General features: G+C 38.1%; 1 protein-coding gene across 3 annotated transcripts; it reads left to right on the top strand.

Moving 5' to 3' along the window:
* Positions 1-649: 649 nt before the first annotated feature.
* Positions 650-17327, top strand: LOC122358501 (unconventional myosin-XVIIIa-like). 3 transcript variants are annotated; one of them, XM_043258319.1, is made up of 3 exons: positions 650-776; positions 2497-3649; positions 15251-15331. In XM_043258319.1, exons 2-3 carry the CDS (start codon positions 2618-2620, stop codon positions 15314-15316), a joined length of 1098 nt encoding a protein of 365 aa, XP_043114254.1. In that variant the 5' UTR covers positions 650-776; positions 2497-2617; the 3' UTR covers positions 15317-15331. The 3 variants fall into 3 exon arrangements, with proteins under 3 accessions (XP_043114254.1, XP_043114255.1, XP_043114256.1); XM_043258320.1 differs by lacking the exon at positions 15251-15331 and adding an exon at positions 7534-7655 and having other exon boundaries at positions 651-776; XM_043258321.1 differs by lacking the exon at positions 15251-15331 and adding an exon at positions 17301-17327 and having other exon boundaries at positions 652-776.
* Positions 17328-27343: the final 10016 nt, after the last annotated feature.

Genomic DNA, 27343 nt, shown 5'->3' on the forward strand with positions numbered 1-27343 from the left:
TGTGCTTTTGCCGTTTTCTAATATTTCTATTTAGTTTTTCTTAATTTTTTTCCCGTTAATTATTTCCAGTTAGCAATTTCGATGCTTCAAACAAAATACATTTTATTGATATTATAAATAAGCTTTTATTTTATATTAGTTTCCACTTTATTCAGTTTTAATTTCTGTGTAACTGTATTTTTGTACTGTATTGTATTTTTTGCTTTTGTCTTTTTATTTACTATTCAGGTTTCTATCTGTTTTTATTTCAGTCACAGTTTTAGTTTACTTTTAGCTTTTTTTTAAAATCTATAACCAGTTTATTACAATAAATGCTTCATATTAAACTTAATATGTTTGCAAGACACCAGTTCTACCTTTCGTTGACTTTATGTTTTTCATCTAATATTTATATTTAATTTAGTTAATGATAATAACCCATGAACCATACCTATCTAAACAAGACACTTTCATACATCCCCAGATTTATTCTGAGATGATTTTACAGCCGATGACCACCAAAAAGCAAAAACAGACAGTGGGTTGTTATTATTCTATTATTATCTCAATTAAATTCCTATGGCGTTGACTTCTGTAGCTGTAGTTCCTAACGCAGGCAGCAGGTGTCGCCGTTTCTTCTCACTAAACAATAAGCAGCATGAGGCCAACCTACCGCCTTTATCACTATATATTTACAACAGTGCTCGCCTGCTCACGTTCAGCTGCGCCCATCTAGAGGGTAGAGCGAACTCAAACGTACCGTTCCCAGCTAAAAAAAAACTGGATATCTCGCAAGGGTGAGTGCAGTCGACTTTTATGTACTTATACATGTACGTTTTAATTCCGCGAGCGAGATAATATCTGGTTATTTCCAGGAGGGAAAATCTCGTGTCAGGGATGTGAGCCTGGGATCAACAGCAGTCCGCTGCTGGATATAGAGGCGAAGAAAGGACCCTTATCAGCCACTTACTCATGCTAACTGACCTGCTAACTGTAGCCGGGGGATCGTTACGTTCACTGCTCATTAGCGTTCTTACGGGTTTGTAGCTTCGGTAGTTTCTCGCTTAAATCCGTGTGCTCTGGCGGTCTCCGTTTAACAGTCTCAGTCCGTGCCCAGCTAATTTAAAGGCTTAGCGGCGGATCTCGAGCGTTAGCGTTTGGCTTTCCTTCCGCGGATGATTGACGAATCTATCGCTGCTCCGGTTGACTAACCGGGCGAATTTGTATACCGGGGTTTCTTGTTCTAACGTGCTTCTCGTCTGAGTTTCATCTGTCTGGCCTTTAATGCTTCAATGGCACATTGTAAGCAAACAGCAGGCTCCTGCATTGTAGCAGAATTCTTCATTATATTGTAACACAGTCGCTCACGCTTTCCTTTCATGTCAACGGTCAAGTGCAAGTCCATCTGTTTATAACAGATTCATTCTTACAGAAACTGACAGTGGTAACAGTCTCCAAAATTAATACAACGATTGGTTACTGTACTTCTGTTAAAATGAGCTTTCTGTAACCTTTCAGTCATTGTCATAACTGTATAGTTTAATATAATGTTACCGCAATTACCAAATGTTACATCTATCTATCTATCTATCTATCTATCTATCTATTTGGTCAATTATTTTTTATTTTATGAACAATTTTACCACAGTACTTTTTTTTTTAATAGGAGACACTCTTTAAGCCAGTTCAGATATTCATAGCATGTTCAAAACCCCACGTCAGGAGAACAATCGAAGCTAATATTCTGTGATTTCATAAAGAAACTGATTCTGATGAACATGAGAAAAACTAGGCTAATGCGCTGAGCATTAATAGGGTTGTTATCAGAATTAATGCTGATGCCTTAATTGTTTATACAAGCTATTGCTCAGTAGTTTTTTTTTTAACGTTGAACTGAAATTATGAATAGTAGTAGAGTAGGTAGTATTAGGTAGTATCACGTTGCATTAAGCGTGCATTGCATAAAGCCTTTTATGGGGAAGAATTGCCTGAATTGCCTTCCTGTATTATGGTGAAGAATTTGGCCCCTTGTTAATGGAACTTGTTTGGATGATGAAGTCTCCCGCTGGTGGGAAAATAGGAATGTTAGAGGCCCGTGGCTTACATAGTACCTCCCTAATGCCTTAAACCCTGTTTGGTTCACATCCTTACAGTGAAATAATGATACAGTATCTTCGTTATGCTAAAACCAGTCAAATTTGCTGTTCTGGGGCGCGTTTCCCAAAAGCATCATTAGGTAACTACAGAATTTGCAACCATAAGTTGCTTTTAGGAAATGCGATCTTGGTAAATATTGTCATGCTACATTATGATACAGAAGTTTGTTTCTTGCGTGGAGGCCAGTCATTGATTTATATGTAATTTGGCGTTACTTTTTCACAAAATGATTGCATATCGTAAGGCATTTGTGGCTTAGTAGGAAATTATGACTTGACTGGCATCTAAAAGAGTCTAATTGTGCAGAGAAACATAAAAAATGATGTAATTATTGATGTTTTGTTATTTTTCTCTTTCCAGGGAGCCATAATTAATCCATTCTGGATGTACAGAAGCTGCTCTGTCTCTGTATGGAAAAATCGCTTACTTGTGAAAACATTGGTGCTTCTGTAGTGGAACATAGACTACTTTTGGGGACAGTATGTTCAACTTGATGAAAAAAGACAAGGAGAAGGATGGCGTCAGGAAGGAGAAAAAAGACAAGAGAGACCGGAGGGAACGAATGTCGGCAGCTGAGCTCCGAAGCCTGGATGAGATGAGCATGAGACGGGGTTTCTTCAATCTCAACCGGAGCTCCAAACGGGACTCCAAGAACAAGCTGGAGATCTCAAACCCGATACCTATCAAAGTCGCCAGCAGCACTGAGCTTAACCTGACCGACATCGAGTCGGATGGCCTCAGTAACCGTAGCAGCATGGTCTTGGATGCAGATCAGCTCAGCGCGGCCAGTTCCAGCGACGATCTGAAGGCTGACTACGGCCAAGATGGCCACCGGAGCTCTGTCAAGGAGCGGGCAGCCAGGTTTGGTTCCCTCGCCATGCAGAACTCGCAAATGGGTTCCATCATGAAGCGCTTCTCATTTTCTCAGAGGAATAAAGAAGAAAGTCCATCCGAGGGTTCCACACCTTCTGGGCAGAACTCGGCTGCTCCGTCTCCACAGGTAGAAACCAAGATCTTTGACCCCCAACGTAAGCCGAGTCTCCAGCATCATCAACATCATCAGCAGCCTTCTACTGGGAAGAAGGTGCGGATTCCTGAAATTGTGCATAAGACATTTCCAGCAGACCTCCGCTTGCCTGCTGTCGTGCCACCGCAGACGCCCGAAGTTCGGGAGCTGGTTCTTCAGAGGCGGAACACCGGGGATTTTGGCTTCTCTTTGCGGCGCACTACCATGTTGGACCGTGGCACGGATGGAGGGGTATATCGCAGAGTGGTCCACTTTGCGGAACCAGGTGCTGGTACCAAAGACCTGGCTCTTGGTTTGGTCCCCGGCGACCGGCTGGTGGAGATCAACGGGCGAAATGTGGAGAACAAGAACAGGGATGAGATCGTGGAGATGATTCGGCAATCGGGCGACACGGTTCGGCTGAAAGTTCAGCCCATCCTGGAGCTAAGCGAGCTGAGCCGATGCTGGCTGAGGAACACCGAAGGACTGCGGCGGGAAGCATTTGACGTAAGTCCACACTTTCTCTCTCTTCTCTCGTTCATGATCACAGTCTTTCCAGGCAACTCCCCACAAGCCTGCCCAGCTCTTACACATGAGGAGCCAACTGGCTCTTCTCGAGAGTACAAGCACATCATTTAAGATGAACATGTTCTTGTGCAACAGGAAGCGGATTCCTTTCCAGGATGAACATCTGTCACAATGTGTCTAACAGAATCTTTTCTTCCTCCAGCTTTCCACAAGTGATGACTTTAATGACAGGCTTTGAAACAGTTTTGTTTGTTTTTTTTCTTTTTTTTTTCCTTTGCAGTTTGTTGTGTAATAGTTGGACACAGTGCGACGGTGAATTCAGAATTTTCCCCATGGAAATGTCACATGCAACAGCACAGTCCACAGTTTAGTTTTAGTATGTAACTATAAATTGCACTCACTGTCGATGCTGGTCGGGCGCATTTTTTTTTTTTGTGTGTGAGAAGAATGTGATGAATGGGCGGCGCAGCTCTTTCGTTTTTTCCTTGACAGAGGGAAACCATTGGAACTTATCTGTCATGCTGTGCGCTGCTTCCTTGTTGGATAACCGATAAGAACGGCGCTTTGGCGTAAATGTTTTATTTTCTCTTGGATTGGTGGAGGGTGTGTCTTTTATTAACTAGCAGGTGTGCCACTACTTGGCTGCATCCAATCTGGCCTGCTGTCATGCCAAGTTGCACATGTTGATGCTGAGGCGACTCACAAAGCTTCCTCCTACTGTAACCGCTAAGAGCATTATGTAAGTCTCTTTGATAACTATACTCATCGGATTCCTAGCATTTAGCAGTGTTGTTTGCTTGCTTAGAAAACAGTACATTCAATTAACATACTCTTTTGCTGAGGAACATGCGGTTAGGAGACCTCGATAATTTGTTAAAAGGTATTCTCTAGCTGTCTGTGAAACTTGAGCGCACAAGAGAGAGGTGTGACACACAAGTGAGCTTTAAAACTGTGAATCAGAGTGCATCTGAATCATTCAGTGTGTTTGTGAGGAGAAGAAAGGTGTTGGCTGTTTAATAAATATTCCCTTCAGTATGCCGTTTGATGACAATTATGGATTTAAATGGTCTGTTTGTAGCTACTGTATTTTTCTTCAGGGACTTCACAGTCCTCTAAGGGTTCACGGGAACATTGCTGTCAGTGTACAAGACTGTGATAGAAATGCAATGACTAATTAAATTGGCAAATAAATGTACACTTTAAATAACAATTAAATAAAAATTGTTAAAAATGTAAATAAATTCAATTAAACTAATTTTTATATATATATATTTATTTATTTTTTTTTTTTAATTAGCAAACAGATCTGCTAATTACAGATGTGAGGGCTTTGCTTCCTTTGTGTTGCTAAAATTCTGTTGTCAGCACAAAATACTGTTAACACTGTGAAGTGATTTTTGTTTTTATATTCTTGTATCTAATTTGGTGACACTTCTTTCGACTCTGCAGATAATCCCTGTATTTAATGTGTACAACTAGACCGTGCTGAGTAATTGCGTCAGCTCCTTCAGAAACTTTCCGCTCAAACAGCTATTCTTACAGCTTATGAATTACAATTAAATTCATTTACCTCTAAATCTAAAACTAAATCTAAAAAATTTCTATTTGTCAGTGGTTCAGTTGAGAAAAATGTTGAATCCCTGGCCTTGATGGTTACGTTAGCAAAATGTTGGCCACACGATCATTTTGGTTTAAAGTGTTAAAAGAAGTCCTAAGTGTTTTTGTACTTGTTGAAACAGACCCTGGACTTTTTGCAGTCAGTCATGGCCTAGAGCAGGTGAAGAGCAGCTGTACATCTGCAGGCTGAACTGATCTACAGGTGTCTGACAGCGCAGAGGCACATTTTTCATCATCATCTTCATCATTACTGCATTTACATGATTGAAAATGAGCTGTTTAGCCTAGAGTAAGGACGGACCGGCTTCTCGGGTTCAGCATTTGTGTCTGTGATAAATCTGAGCTCAAGCACTAACGTCAAACTAATGGTACTATTCTGCTGTAGTAGGCTTAGAAAAATAAAGTGATCATCAGCCCTGCCTGTTTATGGAACCACATGTTTGTGAAGGGCTTCCTAATGGTTTTTCCTACGGAATAGGCTTAACTCTCATTGATAGGCCAGACTTGTGGCAGCACTTCCAGGAAACTCAAGACTTGTTTAGCTTCGTTTTGAGCGATTCTTGCCCATTTGGTAACAGACCGTCTCGTAACAAATAAAACCAAACGATTCATCATGTGCTTCTGCAGATTGGTTGCTGGCGAGCACCTCCATCTCATACCAGAGTGGGTCTGCTGTGCTATTTTTGGTTTTGCCAACAAACAAGTGGGCCTTGCCTTGCTGCATAGTTCTTAGTCAGCCTACCCGTTGTAGTCATTATGGTTCATTACATTGCCTTAGGTCAGCGGGGGTATTCTGTACCGGTCACCCTTGCTCTCGCCCCACTGTCTATCGTTCTCTCTCTCTCGTCTTTTGGCAAGCTGTGCTACAGGCATTGTCTGGAACATCTAATATGTCCTCTGAGAGCATTCATTTTGAGCTGCTTTTGTTGTGGAGTTGTTATAAAATAAGGATCGGCAGAATGTACTCTAGTATGCGGAAGTGACAGCAGTTATTATTTATTACTTTATTTTTCCAAATTCCTTCTTTCTAGACTCCGTTTTAATGATTAATTTGACTACACATGCCTTTTGATTAACAATATTCAATTGAAATTGTGAAATGTATTAAATTCAACAACAATTTATGAAAAGTGTAACAAAAATTAAATATAGGCCCTATGATATGTTTTATTTTCTTCTCGTTTAGTTTTATGTTCCATAAATGTTATGGATTGCCTTTTTAATGGGTTCATTAAATTAATATTTATTTTTTATTATCATTTATTTCAGTAATATAAGGTTTTGTGTATTTAAATTATTCTGGTTGGGTTAATAGCCAAGTTTTACTGGTAAATATTCAGTTTTTATAACAATTTTGTTATTAGTAGTAGTACTACCATTACGGAATTTATTTTGATCATAGTTTCTTCAAGTTAAACCAAAAGTTAACCTTTTTGTTATAATCCTCTATTTTTCACATTGCGGAAATCATAGGGCCCTACCACTGGCATCAACATTTGGCAAATGGAGAGTGTACATGTGATGTGAAGCAGAAAAAAAAATGTAAAAGCAGTAAAGTATAGGTCTTTACTTTGTCTTCTTGAGAGATGTTTCCTAAAGTGTAACTGTTTTTGAATGCACATCCCTGTTATACATTTGAGTTTGGAACGGAATAATTGACAAACAGGAAGTGAAGAGCTGGACCTTTGTTCTGGTGTGGCGTGGTCTCGGGTAGCCGTGTTTTGTAGCACGTGTCTGTGGAGGATTTGTGTTTGTCTGTGTGATGTGTGGAGTGCTGCACTGATTTGTGGGCCTCACTGAACAGCGGGGGTCATTCTCTGTCCTATTGTCTCAGAAAACAAATAGCAACAGCTTTAGCATTAATCCAAATAAAGACGAGCCGTAAAACGCTCATGTCCCAGTGCAAACAAAAGCCAAGCGGATGGAGTTCACGATGGTCTAATTTAACAGGCACAGCTGGGCTCTGCCGCTTCATTGAGATAACTTCTCGATCGACCTTTAACTTTCTACCTCTTCATGTTGCTGCTTTTGAGTCGAAAGACCAAAGGGCTGTTCTTTATTCTTGCAGGGGTAATTTGATTAATAATAATAATACGCACGCTATTTTGATTGTTGGAAATATTTCTGATGTTCATTCGTAATTGAGTTTGCCAAAGAATGCAAGTAGGAACTTCCCCTTCTTTGCAGGAATGTCTTTGGAGTAGCTGAAGAATGGTATGTTTTTCTCACTGTTCCCTATTCCTTAGAAGAAAACAGCGAACATACAGGAAGTCCTCTATTCTTCTAGGCATTGACCAGTATAGCCAGGATGTCCTGAGATGGGTGTGAGGAAGCCAGAATGGGCACAGTACAGACCCCGCTGAAACAAACAGGTAGAAACTGTCTATTTTCAGCTCTCGGTCTAGTCAGATGGTCTCTGTGAAGACAGAACTAGGCCTGAAAGCACTTTTTCTTTTTCCTGGACATTAAAGTCCAATGCTTAGGGGTGTGTCTTAGTCAGCTCCTTAGTTGAGTAGTCAGTGCACTTCCTAAGGAGTCTAACATTTTTAGGGCTGTCCCACTGTAAGCAAACAGTCTATTTTGGTATTTGTTATTAGGTTGGTGTCATTAATTTAGAATTTGTAAAGTTTAACTTATTTGACAGCATTTATAATATTGGTTAAAAAAATTGATTAAATAAAAAACGTGTCCCTCATTTTATTAAAAAAAGTGAATATCTGAGTTACAGCAAGAAACGTACATGATTAATATTGAATTTTAATTGAATGAATGTTATGTTGTTGAATGTTATTTTACCTCAAAAAATAAACAATACTCATGTTAACCAGTTATTTTAGTATTTGAGGTTTTCAGTTCATATTTATTATTGTTATTTTTAGTTATATTTATGAGAATTGTATTCTCTTTTACTTGTGTGCAGACAAGATATTCAATATTGAAAATACTTTTTTCCAAATACTGAAAACTATTTTTAATAGTTTTAGTTTTAGTTAACCATTACAACACAAAAATGCATGCTTACCTTTTCTGTGTACCTTTTTATATTCACGACTTGGTTTCCATTAAAATTCTCAAATAATACATAACTTTGTTTCTGCCCTTTCAGTCCTTTTAATAATGAACCGCCGCCTTTCATTGCAAGTTCCTCACAGTATAACCTTAATTTACTTTCAAAATACATGAGATGAGTTAAAATAGAATTTGTGGCATAGTGTTAACTACCACACAAAAACTATTTGCTGAGGATATCTTATAAAGACCCGGAAGCATTTTTCAAGTCATTGAGGTAGATAGTCTGCCATTAGTACAGCTATTTCAGAGTCTTCAGCATTAAAAGCTCTTGCTGACTCTGCTGCAGTGAAGTGACGGTGGAAGCATCATCATGGACGGCAGTTCATTACGCCTGACTGACCTCCAGCAAGGTTGCACTCCACGACACTGTCTGCAGAAGAGTTACAGCTGTGCACCAGATGCCCCCAGACCGTTATACACACACACACACACACACACACAGATTGATGCAGACATTCTGACACCCAGCTTCAATGTGCCATCATGCTGTTTTACAGGCAATGTGAAAGCATGACTTTGCAGTCGTGGACCTCAGAGGTCCATCATTACTAGGACTCTGTGGAGGCTGCATCAAGACCGCAAGTATGCTTTCATTAGCATACCAGTCTTTCACCAGAGTTCTTTCCTGCATACACTTCAAACAATGTTGAAATAAGGTATATTTTGCTAATCACAGTACTTCACATTACAATTAATAAACTATTGTAAATGCCACTTTTGCAGTATGGTTTTGTAATCACTGGCTTCACAGCCTAGCACATCGAGATTGTATTGTAGTGTTCTTGTCGCTATAGACGGAGCCAAGCACGGTCCTGTCTCTGCCGCAGGACTGGCCCACAGTACCCCAGGGACGTTCTGCACCACACTGCTGTACTTCTCTTCTCTTCTTCTTTTAAAGTAGACTTTAAGTGGCAGAGATTTCAGTGAATGATTGTTTTCTACCAGAAAACGTTTCGCTGAGTAATTGTGGCACTTTTGAATGCTGTATTTTAGAGCGTAACTGCCCACAATCTGTTTTTGCTGCTGCTGTAGACTCTTGTGCTGGTGTTAGGCAAGATTTAGAATTAAAGAAAAATAAATCAAATTGCAATATGGACTAGTATATGCAAATGCATTCAAATGTTTAGAGGTGCTAAAAAAGTGCCCCTATTATGGTTTTTTGAAAATTACCTTTCATGCGTTGTTTAACAAAGTTCCAAGTGAATGAAAACATCCTATAAAGTTGTAAAGTGCTCCATGTATGAAGTTATTCTCTCAAAAGAAAGTCGAATCATTGAAACAAGTCATTTAAAATGAGTCCCAAGACGTGTCACTTTGACATCGAAATGAAACATTAGTATATTGCTCGCCCACTTGATCTTTTGTGTTTATCTGAATGAAAATGCAAATTCATTCTTTGCCAACAGGTGCTGCTGTTGTAGCTTTTAAAACTTACAAACACTGCTTAAAATGAATTTGAACAATTCTGGAGGGGTTTAGAAAAATGAATCGTTGAACCAATCGTTTGGGAGATGTTGAACATATAAAGTAAAAATAAATTCATATAAGAAAATGAAAGTGTTTTTGACCTTGCATGTGTAACAATCTGTTGTATGGGACTCCCAAAACCAAAATGTGACCCTTTCATAAGTCCTAATAATGGCACTTTAAAGAGACTTGCACAGAAACGATTCGTCATAGGAAAAGAGTTGTTTTTGACAAAAAGAGTGGTTGTTTTACATGACCATTGAGAAATGAAAGTATTTTGCAGATATTTCATGAAGACCCAAAGAACCATACCAACTTATGGAAAATGGGCATCCAATGACCTCTTTAAAAGGTATTCATTCAATTCTGAATGGCTCAAAACCCTGGCAAACGTTTCTACATCACTTATGAAGTGCTAAAAGTGGACACCTCAAGAAAAGGATGATTTGATTTTGGAGTGAGTGCTTGAATAGAGTCATCTGTGATAAATTATGGCTGTAATTGTTATAAATATGGCTATACTTTGTCATTCGGTAACATCCATTTTAACTCAAAATTGCTCCTCGGCTGAAACTCTCCCACTCTCTTCCCTCTGTGACCTCCATCCCTTTTGTTTCTCTTTCTCTCTTGCTGCCTGTGGGTTCTAGTACTTCTGTTGCCTTGGCATTGCATCTGAGAGATCTGGGAGCACTTTTACCAAGCTAGGTTTTTCATATGCAAGTATATGTAAAATAACAACCACAGAAATCCTAGAAGCTGGAAATCTTACAGGCCCCCAACCAAAGATGATAGTTACCACTCTATGGATAATATGACTTCTTTATTGTGTGAACTCGATTCAGATTTTTAAACAAGATTTAAAGGCTAACCATTTCTTTCTTTCTTTTCTTTCTTGTGTTTTGGGGAAACATTTAATGTAGCATACTGCTTTTAAGAGAGAAAACCATTCAGGACCTAGATGCATTTGCTCTGGGTTCTGTTTTATAATGGATGTGCTGAGGGGCGGAAAAAAATCAATCACTGTCATTACTAGTTCCTATGAGTACTTTGACCTCACTGTTGAAGGATCTGCTAAAACAATAGGCCATGCAAGGTTTTTTTTAAACTATTTTTTAAGAACAATGTCTGCAATTTCTGCAAAGTAGTTTCAAGCAGAATTCAGCGTGCAGTCACAGGTGCATGTATAGCGTGCATTGGCAGTTTTGGGCTTTAAATGTGTCCACACAATATCAGATTTTAGAAACATAACTGACCGTTTTGTAATTTTCTGCTGATATTAAAAGGTATGATCGAGACCCCTCCTCAGAGTATACAGGCGCTGTAGCTCTTGGCCCTTACTTTATTATTTTACTCCACAAGACCATGAGCTCTGTTCAGGAAGCTATCCTGATTTGATTGGCTCTCATTTTATCTCAATCTTTTCAACATTTCTGATGTCTGAAGTTAAACATTTTCATTTTCTTAAACATTTTCTTTGGACCTCAGCAGCATTTTATTTTCTCCTCTCCAAAACCACAGTTATTTCATGTGTTATCATAAACTAATTTTTTTGTTGTTGTTTGCAGCATTTATTAAGAAACGTTACATGTTCTAAACATTGTATTAGCGTGCTTTAAGACACAATACCACTATAATGTTTATGAATTAACCTAGATAAATAAGTGCTATAAACAGTTTCATGATACCTAACATGTCAACTGAAAACTAAAAAAGAAAATTTAAGAAAATTACTTTTTTTTTTTTTTAAGAGAATGCATAAATGTAGCATATTCTGAAGTTATTTCTGTTTTAAGAGGAGTGTATCTGCATTCAGGGTGCTTGTTTGTAAAGCTGTGTGCATATTACAGTGTGGCAGAAAAGGGCGATGTAGTATTTTGTCACATTACAGTTAGTTACTCCCCAACAGTAATCCTGCTCTAATTTGACTGCTGACCTTTAGGGCAGAGTGCCATGTGTCATAATGCTGGGTGTGCCAGGCAGGAGTGTGATATGAGGGAAGTAATTGAGCGTGTTCAGGAAGCCCTAGCACAGGAACTGGGATAAAGAGCCAGTTTTTACATACTGTGCCTGTCACGTCGTTTGAGATAAGCTTTTAAGTGATTTAAATGACCATTTTCCCCATGTGAATAAGATGACGTGTTACAGTAGTCCTTCAGCATTGTTGTTCAGTGGCTTTTGTCAGTAGTGGGTATTTTTGATTCACATCTTGTTTTTCCTCATACTGTTTTTTTCAGGGGTCAAATACCTTGATTACCATCACATTTTGTGCTTATTCATAAATCAAAATAATAGAATAACATAAACAGAACAAAGATTATATGTGATTTAAAAAGTTGTTGATGGGTTTTGTTAAAGTGATAGGTCACACAAAAATTGAATTATAACTCATCTACATGTCATTACAAACCAGTTTGACTGTCCGTCGTCTATAGAACACGAAGGATATTTAGAGATTTGGAGTCCAAATTTTATTTTGATTTTATTTTCAGAAGAAAGTGCATGTAGACATTAAGGACGAGTCAATAAATGAATTTTTGGATTAACTGTCTCTTTAAGGGGATCATACAGTCAACTGCGTTCATTACTTGTCTCTCTGATTGGCTTGGAAATGTTTCCTCCTCCCTAAAGTTCCATTCTTGGTATTTTTGGAATTTGCTTTGGAACAAACATGACACTTCCCGACTGGGTCTCTGGAGAGAGCAGAGTCAGATTGAAGGAGGTGGGGCGAAAACAACATATTTCATCTTTACGCTTGAGTCCCCTCTATGAGAATGTTCAATTCTGGGGATGTTGTTTTTTTGTTTTGTTTTTTTTTTTAAACAGCTAGAGATTACATAACATCAAGTTTTTGATTCAGTACAGCCCTGCCATGGCGAACGTAGGGACCCTTTTGATTAAAGCGTAACATGTCAGAAATTATAGTCAATATGCTCTAAATGCATACTTTAAAGAATGCACTTCCTCATGTGAAGTAGCACATCAGTGTTCCACCTGGTTTTTCACTCACCAGTGTCACAATTAGACAGGAAGTCTCCAGAGGAAGGGGATCGAGCAGAATGGGGCAGACGAGACGATCAGTTCGACCCAGGCTCAGAGCTCATTAGAGTTGCGATACTTCCTGTCAGGATGGACCTTTCATCGATGTCATGAGAAAGTGGTCTCACGGTGGTCTGCTGCAGTGCTGTCTACCCTCCTTCTCTGCACTGTAAAACAGGAAGTGAGCAAAAGCAACATGATGAATTAAGATTTCCACCCAGCCACCCATTTTCCATACCGCTTTTGTCCTCTACAGGGTTGCATAGTCCATTAGGATTTGTTTAAAAAAAAAAAAAAAAATATATATATATATATATATATATATATATATATATATATATATATATATATATAGATATTTATATTGGGGTCAGTGAATTTTATATATTACACATATAGACATTTGTTTGGTGTGTATAAGAAACACACATTCAGCATATATTTTGAAAATATTCACTTAATGTGTGTGTGTGTGTGTGTGTGTATATATATATATATATATATATATATATATATATATATATATATATATATATATATATATATATATATATATATATATATATAGTGGACTTTAGTAATATTTAAAATGTCATCTTTAATTTAACGCATCCTTGCTAAATAGTCTGGTGTATGTGGGGAAAAAAAGTCCTACTTCTAAGTTCGGGTTGGTCTCTCTGCTCATAATGCCCAAGATAAAAAGCAACAGAGAGCTCCATTGAAAGCCCACTTTATACACATTAACATTTTGCATGTGCTGCATGGTCAGGCCCACTCAGCACAGGGCCTTGGTGAAACGACTGTGATTGGCTGTGACCCCAGCCCGGAGAAAGGCCTCTCTGTACGGCTCTACAAGGAGAATTCCCCTCTTTTTCCTTCCACTCCACATCCCACAGCCTCTCATGTATCAGCTCAGCTGTTTTTACTGCAGGCTGGATTTAGTTGAGGCTGCCGGATCGTACTGTTCTCAGCATCTAAAGCTGCGGTTTCTCACAGCAATATATATCTGTAAAGACTCTCAGGGGGTTTATCCAGCAGCACGCCATACATGCATTTTCATTTGGCCACGAATGGAATATTAATGACAGAATGTTTATTTAGCAATCCTATACACAGGATCCGAATCAAACCCCATTCAATCATGACTTAATTTGTTGTAAAAAGCCTCACGAATTGTTAACCGACGCTCTGTCCTATAAATTGTAATTTATAACCTCCTGGAAATAGAAGCAATTTGAAGACAGCGTAGGGAAAGGAATGCTCATTGCCCCGGGCTTATTCTTTTCCATGCAGTCCAGAGTGGTTGCGGTCTGGACTGAAATACCAGTGATTCCTGATGGCTCATGGTTTATTGTTTCTCTCTGGATGTTGTTCCAAGACTCATACGCTTGGCCTTGTTGGTTAAAATTAAACGCGCTGCGTGTCAGTGATATCCTCTGCTGACTCCAGTGGCTTATTACGGATGCTGCTCACTACATCACTCCCTTACCATTGATCATGGGACTGTGGAGAGGCCTTAAAAAGGCCTTTTATCAGAGCGTCCAGTCAAGGGACTGAGCCATGTGAGTCTTGGCATCTCTCGAACACCATTCTCCACCAGTCCACCCCAGTAAAGGAGGTCTTTATCATCACAGTTGGAAAACGCCACAATCTGTAATCGAGGAAGGCCCTCCCCACAGAGATAAGCCACAGTAAAGCAGTGTAATACGGAAACGAGCTTTATTTTGGATTATCTTCCAGATGTTCCATTGACCGTGAGACTGATTGCGAGTTGGGAAATCCTCATTTTAGCATTAACAGACCATGGATACTGCAGAGTAAGCGTTTTTGACAGTACAGGCCCGTCAGTTTACAGCGAGACCTGCTCATGCCTGAATCTCATCTTATTTTTTAATTTGTTTTATTTTATTTTTCTTGTTTATATATTTAGTATGTGATTAGTAATTTTTTTTTTTTTTGCACTTTAATTTATATATTCAGTTCATGATGTAATCTTTATTATTTATTTGCTATTGTGGTTTATAGTTTATGCTCGGTCAAAAATAAATTGTCAACCAAAGCAGTTTTAGAGGATTGAAATAGTCCAATGACCAAAGCAGTGATATGTATTTGATGCATACAACATGGATAACCATGGATAACACTAAATTAAAGGGATCATTTTTCTTTTGCCATTTAAGCAAATGTGAATGCAAAAAATATATTTGTGGTACTTTCTATTACTTACCCAACTAAGACTACTTATGCTGCTGAGAAACCCAGAAATATGCAAAAAGTTTAGTTTTTGGTCCCCATTGACTTCTGTAGTAAAGAAAGAAATCCAATGGAAGTCAAAGGGGACTATCAACTGTTTGATTACAAGAATTTTTGTTTTGTTGTTTTTTGCAGGAAAGAAAGAAACCCGTACAGGTGTGGAATGACATGAGGGTGACGAAATCTACATTTTTGGGTTAACTATCCCTTTAACGTGAATAGACATGACTTTATCATGACTCGTGTAATCACTGTGTTTCACCACAGAAAAACATGAATAGAACGGCTTGTAAACAGCATATCATGTGACATTACATTCACCTCAGAAGAACCACACATTGTCCATAAGCTAGTTAGCCTAAAATGACTTTAGAAAGGACTATTTTTAAAAATAGGTGCACTATATTACAAATGTAAAAATATTTTGAGTAAAAACAATAAAGTGTTAATTTGAGTTTTCACAAAAACCAATACATTTGTGATAAAGTAATACATTTAATAATTTCAACAAACTTAATGAACCTGTGATCTCTTCTTTAGGGCATAAAAGGAAAATCAAAACTGAAAAAAATATTGGACTTTTAATATGTAAACAAAAACATACTCTTAATGAACTTTAATTTTGTAAATTACCTGTATTTTTTAAAGTTATTATTACTTATCAAAACAAATGCAAATTTTATATATATACTGTGTATATATATTTCAAAAGTAAAGTTAAAGTTATAATAATTATTAAACACAAACACACGGTAATGGTTTTTATACTGTACAAACTGTATGTGCTATTGCCCTACACCTAAACTCACCACTTTAAAGGGAACTTTTTTTAAACTTTTTAATTATGGGGACCAGTGCATCGTCTTCATAAACCACCATCAAATTGTAACACCTCTGTCATACCCATGTCATTATATAATTTTTTTTTTGTCCCCAAACTAGTGATATGCCAGCACACACCTGAATTCCTTAAATTCAGTTGGAAAATGAAAATGCTATGTTGGAGTGGTGAGACCTGAGGTTTGGAGGAGGTGAATGAGTGCACTCTGGGTATAGGAAAAACCACCCTCACACACGCTAGCCATTACCCACAATGTGAGTCGCCAGCCTCCACAAGGCGGACTGGGTTACCAGCACAACCCAAGCATCCCCACTGACCGCCCGATGTCAGATCTGCTCCATCTGCCTGCCGTGCTCCATGTGAGTGTCAGGGGCTGGGTTGTGTCATTACGGGGAGGTTGTCTGGCAGTGCATTTAAAGGCCTTGTGGCTTCATTTTTGGGCAGGGGCGAAGCTCGGTGGTCTGGTTGAAGTGGGTCGTGAGGTTTCAGGGTGCACTGCAGGGTCCTTCGGGATCTCATTCCGTCTCTGACATGCTGCTTTCGTCTTTGCCAATTTCAATTATTTAAAGAGACCTGCTACAGGCAAGCTGAATAATGAAAGAGCTAGTCAGAGCACGTAAGCAGCATCGTGAGGGACGAGGGAAAAGAATGGGAAAGAATGGGACTTATGGAAATTAGGAACATGTGTTATAGGATTGTGTGTAATTAAGCACTTCTTCTAAATGGTTTCTCCAGTATGAGCACTTCAGCCTTTGTTGACGCCCAACAACACTGCGGCCATGTTTTGAGTATGGGGCGGTCTTCTTTAATGAAGGGCTTTTGTGTGCTGAGAGCAGCTCTCCGCCGGCTGATACATGACACGGCACAGTAATGAAAGGGCCTGCCAAAATGCTAACATTTGTCCTTGTGCTGTTTGTTACCTGCTCAGGCTAATGCTTATGCTTTACTCATGATGTTTTTGTGCTTGTGTGGCGTTTGGACAGTTGTTTGTGCCATTCTTGATGTAATCTTAAAATTTAATTATCGTTTAGTATAGGAGTCTTAAGCCCATTTTTGAGAACAAGAATTACTTTTTGAGCAGACACACACTGTTAGAATACTTTGATAAAAATATTACATTTTTTTTATATAAAAATAATAAAGTAATTATGCTTGTTATAACAGTTTAACAGTATTTTAACCTAAAAAGCTTACATCTGAAAAAATGTTACATTATTTAGTTTTATATAATTTATAATATAATTACAAAAATATATACTTTTTAATTAAAATTATTACATTCTCACCATTTTTTTTTCTACATTTTGATTTCTTTTTTTTTTTGTTCCCATTTTCCTTTTCAAGTCTGGGAGCTGAGAGCATTTACGCTAATGGCGTACGTAGGAAGTTGAGCATGCTGTGACCAGCTCTGTCATACCTCAGCCAGGACAGGAAGTTCCTCTATTCTGGCAGGGATGCTTGTCATCTAGGATTGAGAAACCAGCAGGTGTTCTTCCTGTTTATGACGCAGACATGCCACTGTAACGCAACCTGGAATGATTACAAATCAAAACCGATAGCCCCCAAAGTTCAATTGAGGGCAACTTTTATATGGGGGAATAGAGCTCGCTAATTCATTTTGTCTTTCATGAAAAACAAATAAAGTCTCTTAGTGTTTGTTTGGCAACAGTAGCTTGCACTGAGGGTTCGGGGATCGTGCTGGTATTTGATGTTTACTCAATAGCTGGATTTTGTGGTTACCACAGTGGTTGGCATACCAAGCCAGGCCAATCAATTAATGCCTGACGGCACTAACAGCAGCAAGCATTTCTTCCATGACAGATCTGCTGCCACTGTGATCAATTAGGAACAAACATGGCGTGTTGTTTTTATGTTAGATTTCATTGATGGTTTTGTTTACTTAATCGTGTGTGTGTGTGTGTTAGAAAAATCAATTGGTTTATAACACATACTTAAATACTTAAAAAATGTATACGTGTGCATTTAAGTATACATAATAAATATACACAGCACACACATTTTACATTTTGCTTTTAGTTTGCAGATGCTTTTTTCCAAAGTGACTTACAAATGGAGAATACATAAACCGAAAAAAGGGGAAGTGCTCATTATATTAGCCTCAGGTACATAGAAGTACAAGCTGGAAAGGGAAAAGAATAAAGAAACACTTTTTTTTTTTTTTTTTTTTTTTTAAATGAAGTCAAGTAGTGTGAAAAGAGATTTCAGTTGTTGTTGTTTCAAAATTGACAGGGATCCAGCGTCCCGGACAGGGGTTGGGAATATCATCCCTCCAGCCAGGAACGGTGAACGAGTGAATGTTCTGGAGAGTGATTTTGAGTCTCTATTTTGGTACCACTTGCAGATCTCAGACTTCTGGAGGGGATGAAGGTTTGTAATATTGATTGGAATCAGGTGGGTGCTGCAACCAGGAGCCAGTGCAAGGAGATAAAGAGAGGTGTAACATGGGCTCTTTCGGGTTCATTAAAGGCCCATTGTGCGGCTGTATTCTGAACCATTTGTAGAGGTTTGATTGTGCTTACAGGAAGTCCAGCCAGAAGAGCATTGCAGTAGTCCAGTTTAGAAATTAGTAGGGCCCGGACGGAAAAAAAATGTTGTGTAATGCAAATCTGGAAGGTCGAGCTGTCTTTGCAAAGTGCTCTTTAAAGGTCAGCTGGTCGTCAAAGATTACAGCAAGATTTCTGGCCAAAGTTATTGGGGTAATTGTAGCTGGATGGTGAAGTCATGGGGGAAAAAAAAAGCTTTTTTTTTTTTTTTCTTCAGGTATTTGTTTTATTTTCTGTCATTTATGTTATTTGTTTTTACGTTGTGTATTCTGCGCTAGTTTAATATACAGACAACACTTTAAGTGTTGTTTGACCTGATAAAAGAGCACAATTTAAAGTGTTTACATGACCTTACACGGGTTATTAAGTAAATATTGTAGTTGTGCATGTAAACACACTCCTTTACATTTTTGCAATTCCGTTCTGATGGCTGATGATTAAATACTGATGAGAACTGCCTTGTGGTGCCTTTCAGCTTTTCATCGAGGTAATCTTAAGCCTGAAGTGGTCTGTTATGCCTAGATTCGGTGCCAATGTCTTGGCCCGAGTAGACACTGGCATGATATCATCGTGAATGCCAGATGGTGGCTATATGAGTCGATTACATGTAGACAAAAGGCTGTCACTGAGTGAGAATGGAGACTGTGTGTCATTTTAGTAATGGATTAAAGCACAGAGCTTCTGCCATGCTTGGAGATGACGCAAGGCTCCTTCTCTTTAATAGAGTCTTGTGTTCTCTGCATGATAATGTGGCAGCCGTCTGATAAAGGCATCCTTTTCATCGGAGCTTATTCACAGAAATAAGTAGACGGTTGGTGGCCGCGTGGTGGAGAAATGCAATTATGATGGTAATTGTGGCTTTGTTTGGTATGAATAAGGTTCGATGGGTGTGTTTACCAAGGGTCCTCACAGATCAGTGCAGAGGATGCTTGTTCCTGGGTTAAGGGAAATTGAGATGAGCCATGCATTTCGGTAAGCCACTAGTTGTTTGTGCGCTGTGACATTTCTGTGTAATTTCCTCTCAAGGCTCCAGCACAATATTGCACAGGAAATACAAACATTCAACTGTAAGTGCCAGACCTTCTGATTAGAAGACACAATGGATACAAAGACCTTAAGAAAGGAATTCTGTAATGTGACTTATCAGATGCTGTAGTTAAATGATGTAATTTTTATAATTTAAATAATATATATATATATATATATATATATATATATATATATATATATATATATATATATATATAAAAACACATTATATTAATATATTATTATATATTATTATACATATGTGTTTCTCAATTATTATATGAAATTATTTTCTAAAATACATAATATTTATAATACTATACACACACACACACACACACACACACACAGTATACACAAATATTTTATTGAAACCCAATTTTTTAAATTATTTTGGATGTAGACAAAAAATGTTTGGACAGCACATAATATATTATTATTATTATTATTATTATTATTATTATTATTATTATTACTACTACTACTAAACACAGTATTCACAAATACATTATAAATGCATGTAAACAAAAATATTTTGGATGTAGACCGCACAATAATAATAATAATAATAATAATAATAAAATATGTGCTATATTATAAAATGTCAAATAAAAGTATTTATTACAAATTTAAGAGCAACTGCAACAACTATTTTATTATTATTAACAACAACGACAATTGTATGTTTATATGTGTTTTTCTAACTGGGGGATCTCAAGTGTAGAGCTCTGCTATGTCTCACTCTATTACTGTAACCACAGCTATGTGTATCTGAGCTGTCCCAGAATGCAGTAGGCTCCAGGCACAGGGCACTGTGGTGCGGTTTTAGCTTCAGAGCGGAACTGTCCCTGGCTTCAAAAAAACAGTGTTGTCATTTTGGACCCAGTGCCAGTTCAGCAGCCTGACATTTTAAGTCGAGCCAAAGCAGTTCAAATACTCTTTATTCATCTGAGGGCACATTCAGAGCAAAACCTCCTCCACAAACAATCAGACTAGTGGATATGCTGTTTCGACAACGATCCATATAAACACTGCGATACAATTATTCTTTGTTATTCAAAACATTGGGAAGATTCTTTCCTAGAACAGAAGAACTCTTTCCAAGCGGACGTTTCCTGAGTCCTGAGCGCTCTTGAACTGGAATTCACATGTGCTGGCATGCTTCACGGGGAACCGCTGCTTCAGAGGCGTTTATGTAATATCACAAGTTCAATATGTTTCCAGCCGATGGGCTGTCAGTTTGATACAGTGTTTGGTTCTCAAGTGAACCCATTACAGGCAGAACCCACCCACGCTCCACGTAACCTTTGATTGGTCCCTGATGCGCTCATGGCCATTAAATTCATTCCTGACCTTCGACCCGGAGCAGGGGTGAAGGACCAGCTAAATTCCTTAAGTTGTGTAAATGCAGCCGTATTTCCCCTGCATTCCACGAAGATTAGCACAGACGCACAGAATTAGCCTGGCTGCTAAACAAATGCTGATTGTGGCTAGAAAGAGGCTTGCCATGCAGGCCTAAACACTTCTGCTGCTGCTTTGGTAACCATGCTCTACGTTAGCAAAATCTGAAGATCTATATTATGTTTAAATTGGTTAAACCGTTAGGGTAAAATGGGTCGAGGTGAATTGTGGCAGGCTTGGCAGAGTTTTCTTGACCGTTGTGGTGGTTTTTAGATATCTCCTACTTGTCAGCTCTAATGGCTGACCTACACGGATCTGCTCTTTATCAGCACATACAGTCTGTGTTTAATGTGGTGTGCAGGAGAGGAGTCTGGCACTCATCATGGACATAGACAATTAGTTGAATTGTAACTATATTAGAAGTTGGTTATATTGTGGTCACACTGCCTTTGATGCACCCATAACAGAGGACAGCTATATTTAGGGCTATTTGCAATAAAAAGTGCTACAAATAACATTGAATAGAATTGTTATAATGTTATACTCTTTATGTGGCATGATTCTAATAGTTGTTACAGTTGATTTAAAAAGTCAAGATTTATTATTTTAATAACTTTATTTTGACTAGCTACAGTTTCCTCTATTAACAAATCTTCATGTAATATACACAACTGCTTTTACATCTTTTCATGATTGCTTTTATTTAATCATAGTGTAAAAACATTACATTAGAACAGTTTATTTTAATTTTAAAATGTCATTGTTCCTGATGGCAAAGCTGAATTTTGAGCACCTTTTATTCCAGTCTTTAGTGAATCTTCAGAAGTCATTTAATTTTAATGAAAATTATTATCATTAACTAGTGTTGACAAACAATGAATAGTTTGGAGAACACCTTTAACATATTATTAAAATTTTTTTATATATATATATATATTTATTTATATTTATTTATTTATTTATATTTATTTATTTATTTTTTCTTCTTCTATTTAAAGTATCCAGGATAAATAAAGAAAATTGATTTGAAAAGAAAATCTTTTGGCAGTAGTACACAAGCATCAGTTTTTTGTTTTGTGAGTTTTACGAATGTGGGAACATATTTTAACATCTAAAGTTTGTTCTATAAATACTTGTTTCCTCTTATCTCTCTCGTTTCGTGCCAAAATGATAAAAACATCAGATGAATGGGAATGATGAACTGCTGTTTTTAGCAGCTGATGACAGGTTTTTATAAATGAATGTCAATTCATCCGTTTGTGTGTGTGTGTGTGTGTGTATATCTTAAGGCATCCAAGATGTTGAATCACATCCTGAGATGGAGGAGGAGGGTCTGTCTGTAACAGTGACCCAGATGTGCCAGCCAGTACCCTTGAGCAGAGCAAAGACATGGCCGGCTCAATGAGGTGTGGTTAACCCCGTTAACACTCATCCCACGGTTTCCTCGTACATTTCTGATGGATACGTAGAAATCTGCCCATATCCCATGTTTAAGAAGGGAGGGGCAGAAGAAGGAAGTTAAGAGGAGCAGAACAATACTGCTGCTAATGTTTTCCTTTTCAGTATCACTCAAACTCAGCTTCCACTTAATTTATTGTATGTTTGAGTTAGGCTTAGTATCAGTGGTTATAGTTCTAGGAGCACTTTGCTGCTTTTACTTTTTAGTTTTGTTGTGATGCTTTGTTTTTACTTTTAACTTACTTCACTGTTTTTGTATTTTATGTAATGTAATGTAACAGCTGTTAAAGATGGCCGTGTTGCCTTGTGACTGATCGGGTCACCAATTATATTGTGCATGCCGTTGGCTTAATGTACCAGGAAACCGTGTTCTGGGAAACAGCATCCATGTCATGTACAACTTCTCATTCTACTCCGCGTTGTAAGGAAAGGAAAACACTTTTAATATATCTTTAAATAAAGTTTACAGGAAAAGATGCCTGTGTTTAGATGACAAATGGTTCACATGGGTCCCGTTGTCAAACAACTAAGGATAAGATCAGAAGGATTAAACATATCTGTGCCTTGTGAATGCCAGCTGTATTGTTTTTCTCCCATCTGAGGTCAAATTTCAGTTTGCACAACCACTAAAGAGAAGACCTCGCCACCCGGTTTTGAGGTCACTATGTCTTGGATTCTGTTGGTAATGAGGATGTCTAGCAGTAATGATTGGGGAAAATGAGGCCAATGTTGGCATTGCTTCTTTCAGCATGTATTTTCCATCCCTGGGCTCTCAGATGCTCTCATCTTTCGTACATGCAGTCTTTCTTCTCTCTTCATGGAGCGATGCTGCTGCAGGTACTTTCTCCTCATACTGTTATTCTTAATTCTTTAGCTATATTTTCCATGTTAGTCTACCTTTTCGCCCACCGAGTAACCTAACACTGCAGTGTGCCCACGCAGGGGTTCTGCTGATCTTGGTCTACGGAGATATTTTTGGGCTATAATCAGCTCATGCATGACTCGGGTTGATGTCAGCACCTTTGACGAGCTCTGCTGAGCTCTATATACACCGTCACACCCTCCAGACTGACCGTCACGTCATTGATTTTAGGGTCTCGCTTTATCTATGATCAAAATTTGCTCGTCTGTGTGGACATGTTTTTGGACGCGTCGAGGGGATTGTGAACAGTCTGGGCTGTGATTAATGCATTTATCTCTGTTTCAGGAGACAGGAAGACGATTTGCATGTATGATATACATAATTTGTCTGGGTGTGGCGGAGATTTTGCGCACAGCTGTGTGTAGTGAGCATAAACCGCTTTTGTGGTTTTTACAAGTGGCACTATAACTGCACTGGGCATTATGTGAGATTATACAGGAAAACCCCTCATGACTAGTAAACGTCACTCGGTACTAAAGCTTTTTAAATTAAGTTTCCCTTTAATTATTAGCCTCGTGACTCTATCAGGGCTGTATAGCCAATAATGTATTGGCCTGTAATGTATAACCTATGAATGATAAAAAAAAGCTATAAAAATGTCAGTGAGTCTTGTTCAGTCTTTTCAGCTTGATGGGTGGACTGAGACTTGCTAAAGGCTCCGGAGTCCATCCTGGCTTTGATCTTGGGTCTGGATTCACTCTGGTTTTCCAGGGCCCTGGGAATGACCACTATGAAATGATTTGCACTTCTGAGAAAATCAGAGAACGTTTGTGTGCCTCTAAAGACATGAATTAAGCCCTTAACCTAAAGATTAAAATGTTCACATTATAAAAAAAATACATGCAAACTTACTATCTTTCAAGATTTTATTAAATGATTTACCTCATTAGTACTTTTTTTTGGTGCTACTCATACATTGTGTTATGCTTTGCGTTAAAATGCAAATCATTAGTATTAATACAAATCTAAGCTGGGGTCAACTGATTTTTAATATTTTATGGTTATCAGTATTGATCATTTTTAAAGCTGATTTGTCAGAGCCCTTGTTATTCAACATTTTGACTTTTAATTTTAGCACTAGACATATGTCAGTTACGGTCTACTTGATTTGTAAAAAAATTTTGCAGAATCTGAAAATCAGTAAAGCTCCAATCTGTGTTTTAATTAGTAATGTTTATACCAACTTTTTTTCTTAAAACAATGAATAAACTGTAAACAGAGTATTTAAACTGCACATGTCAGACTTTTTTTATTATTACAAATTTGTCCACAATATTTGCTTCACAGGAATCAAAGTGTTTATATCCAATCAACATTCTTTTCCACGTTATCACAAATGTGCCTGATATTAAACAGGTTAATATTTTACAATATTACCGTTTTTACTATGTAATTTATTCCTGTGAAGTCAAAGCTACATTTTCAGCAGCCATTACTCCAGACTTCAGCGTCACATGATCTTTCAGACCTAATATACTAGTTTGCTGCTCAAGAAACATTTGAACAGTTATTTGCAAAAAGCTGAGTTTTTAACACTTTTCGTTGTGCATTCCAACTAATTTCAATCAAACTGCAGTTGAGCTATTTGATTATGCAAAAAAATAAGTTAAGTAACACATAATCAACAAAAACAGTATAGTATTATTACATTATTATTTTTATTTAAATTTTTTTTGCAAATAAATTCATTATTTGTTATTACCCGATATGTTAAACAGCTGTGCTAATATTTTTGTTAAATTAAATTTTAAATTGGCAAAGTAGACATTGATGATAAATAAAAATGCATTTCAGCGCGTTAAATCATTTTACGTTTTAAAAAAATCTAGTTGTGGTCTAATATTTCAAGGATAATATTGTGCTGCAGAATGTCAGGTTTGGACAGGCTGCAGACTCATGGGTCGTACGGGGATCAGAGTGCAAGCTGACATGTCACCGTCCTGCTCTTGCTGACCCGTGTGTGTGTGTGTGTGTGTGTGTGTGTGATGCATTGGGCATAGGTGAGAGTGTTCTCGTTTGTTCCTGGCTCTTGTGTTGCATACTCTTCTCATTATCCCCAGCTGACAGCCTCATAGCTCACATTCCTGACCAATCCGAATGGCGTTTCTCTCTCTCTCTCTGATCCGACTGCAGCGTCAGCTCCGCTTCGGTCTGCGCGCCACCCCCCTGTCTGTTTCTCCCTCCCCCCTCACCGTACTCTCCCACACAGCCCTGTGCTCCGGCATAGTGGGCTTTTAATCCACACAGACACGTGTGGGAGCGCTGTGTCCTCTTCAGGACGTGCTGTGGCATAGACTCCTCGCACCACACCCCGAGCCGCCACAGGCCTGTACCAGCACCATCTGCAGAGCCTGTACTATCACCACCTCCTCCACCTCCTGCGGGGCCATTTCTGTACGCGAGACACGACACCAGATCCCCAGGCTATTATCTGCGCTACCTGAAAAATGATAGTGGGAGTGAAAAGTACACAAGCAAAAGAGGTGGAAACAATCAGCCTCCCTTCACAGGGTGTGTTGACCACTGATGGCTTCAGGCCACTTTTAAGAAGGACTGCAGCGCCCTCTAGTGCTTGTAAGAGGGAATGTCCATACATGGAGGATTAAAACAGGAAGTTTCGCCTCCTAGTGGCAGGCTGTGGTGTTACAGACATGAACAGGCACTTCCCCTGCTCTCTCCATAAAGGAAATGATTGATTTTGGCAGTGATTCCTGGCTAAGACCAAGAGCAGTGTAGAACAGTCTGAGCTCGGCTGTGCACCGTGGTTTCCTGTTGATTAAGGAAGAAAGGTCTTTGCATGTGCATTTATCAAAGCACAAAGCATATAAAGAATATAAGATTAATAATTAATAATAACTGACATTTTTAATAAAGCTTAATCCAATGCACTTTAGGATTAACTCTAAATCTTTTTACACTCTAAAAAAAATATGGCCATTTCTTCTGTGTAACACCAAGAGTTGTTATTATCGGTATAGGAGTTCTTTACGATTGTTTTCATAATATTGTTTTTATCATATAATAATTGTGAATGGAGACTAGGGCTGTCAATCTTCAAAAACACTATAAACATCCATGCGACATGTGCAGTTTTAGTCATACTGCTTTATATACGTCATAAAAACCTGTTTTTGATTCAAAATCTTACAAAAATTCAGTAGGGTGGAAGAAGATTTTAGTCTGTTCCTTTTGCTCCGCTAACATATGAATATATTTTAATATGTCATTTATTCCTTTGATGGCTAAGCTGAATTTTCACCAGTCATTAATATTTTGTGGAAGCCTTTGTGTGTCGTTCTTCAGGATTTAACAAAGTTTAGCATTTATTCAAAATACTTATTTTTTGTAATCAGTGGAATTCCTTTGAATGCAAATATCAACATTGACCTGGTATGAAAAATGATGCCAGTATGTCTTGCTGATAAGAGGAACACCTTATTTTACGTGTGTTCTGGGTGTGCTGATTAGATCACATAAACGGTGTGACACCTTTTTGAAGCAAAGTTTTGTCTGAATGACACAAAAACATTTTGACTCTTTCTGACACAAACACGACACTAAATGGAATAACATTCCATATACTGACTTATGGGGGGGGTGTGAATGATATATAGTTTATTTATAGTTATTTTCAAAGTTTCAGTGAACTGTCAAAAAGCTTCATTACTGTAATTGTAATAAGTTCTTATAATAATTGTTAAATATTTTTAGTTTTTATTTTATAATTTCTGCACAGGAGAGACTTTGTGTTGTTTCCAAATAAAAGGAAATGTATATCTGCCAATCCAAAACCGTGCTTCCCTAGTTTAATTTCTACTCCCAAACTTGTAAGTCTCAAGGAATTCTTTTTGGTCATTTTAAAGTTCCACAGCCTTTGTCTTCATTCACTGCCACTATATGTATGGAAGTGGATCCAAATATTCTTCAGAAATTCACCTTTTTTTGTTTACACAGGAGAGAGGAGGCCACAGGGCTTTGGAATAACCCTCAGTAGAGTCTTTCTTTAGTGCTCG

The sequence above is a fragment of the Puntigrus tetrazona genome, chromosome 15 (genome assembly GCF_018831695.1).
Source record: "Puntigrus tetrazona isolate hp1 chromosome 15, ASM1883169v1, whole genome shotgun sequence".
NCBI lineage: Eukaryota > Metazoa > Chordata > Actinopteri > Cypriniformes > Cyprinidae > Puntigrus > Puntigrus tetrazona.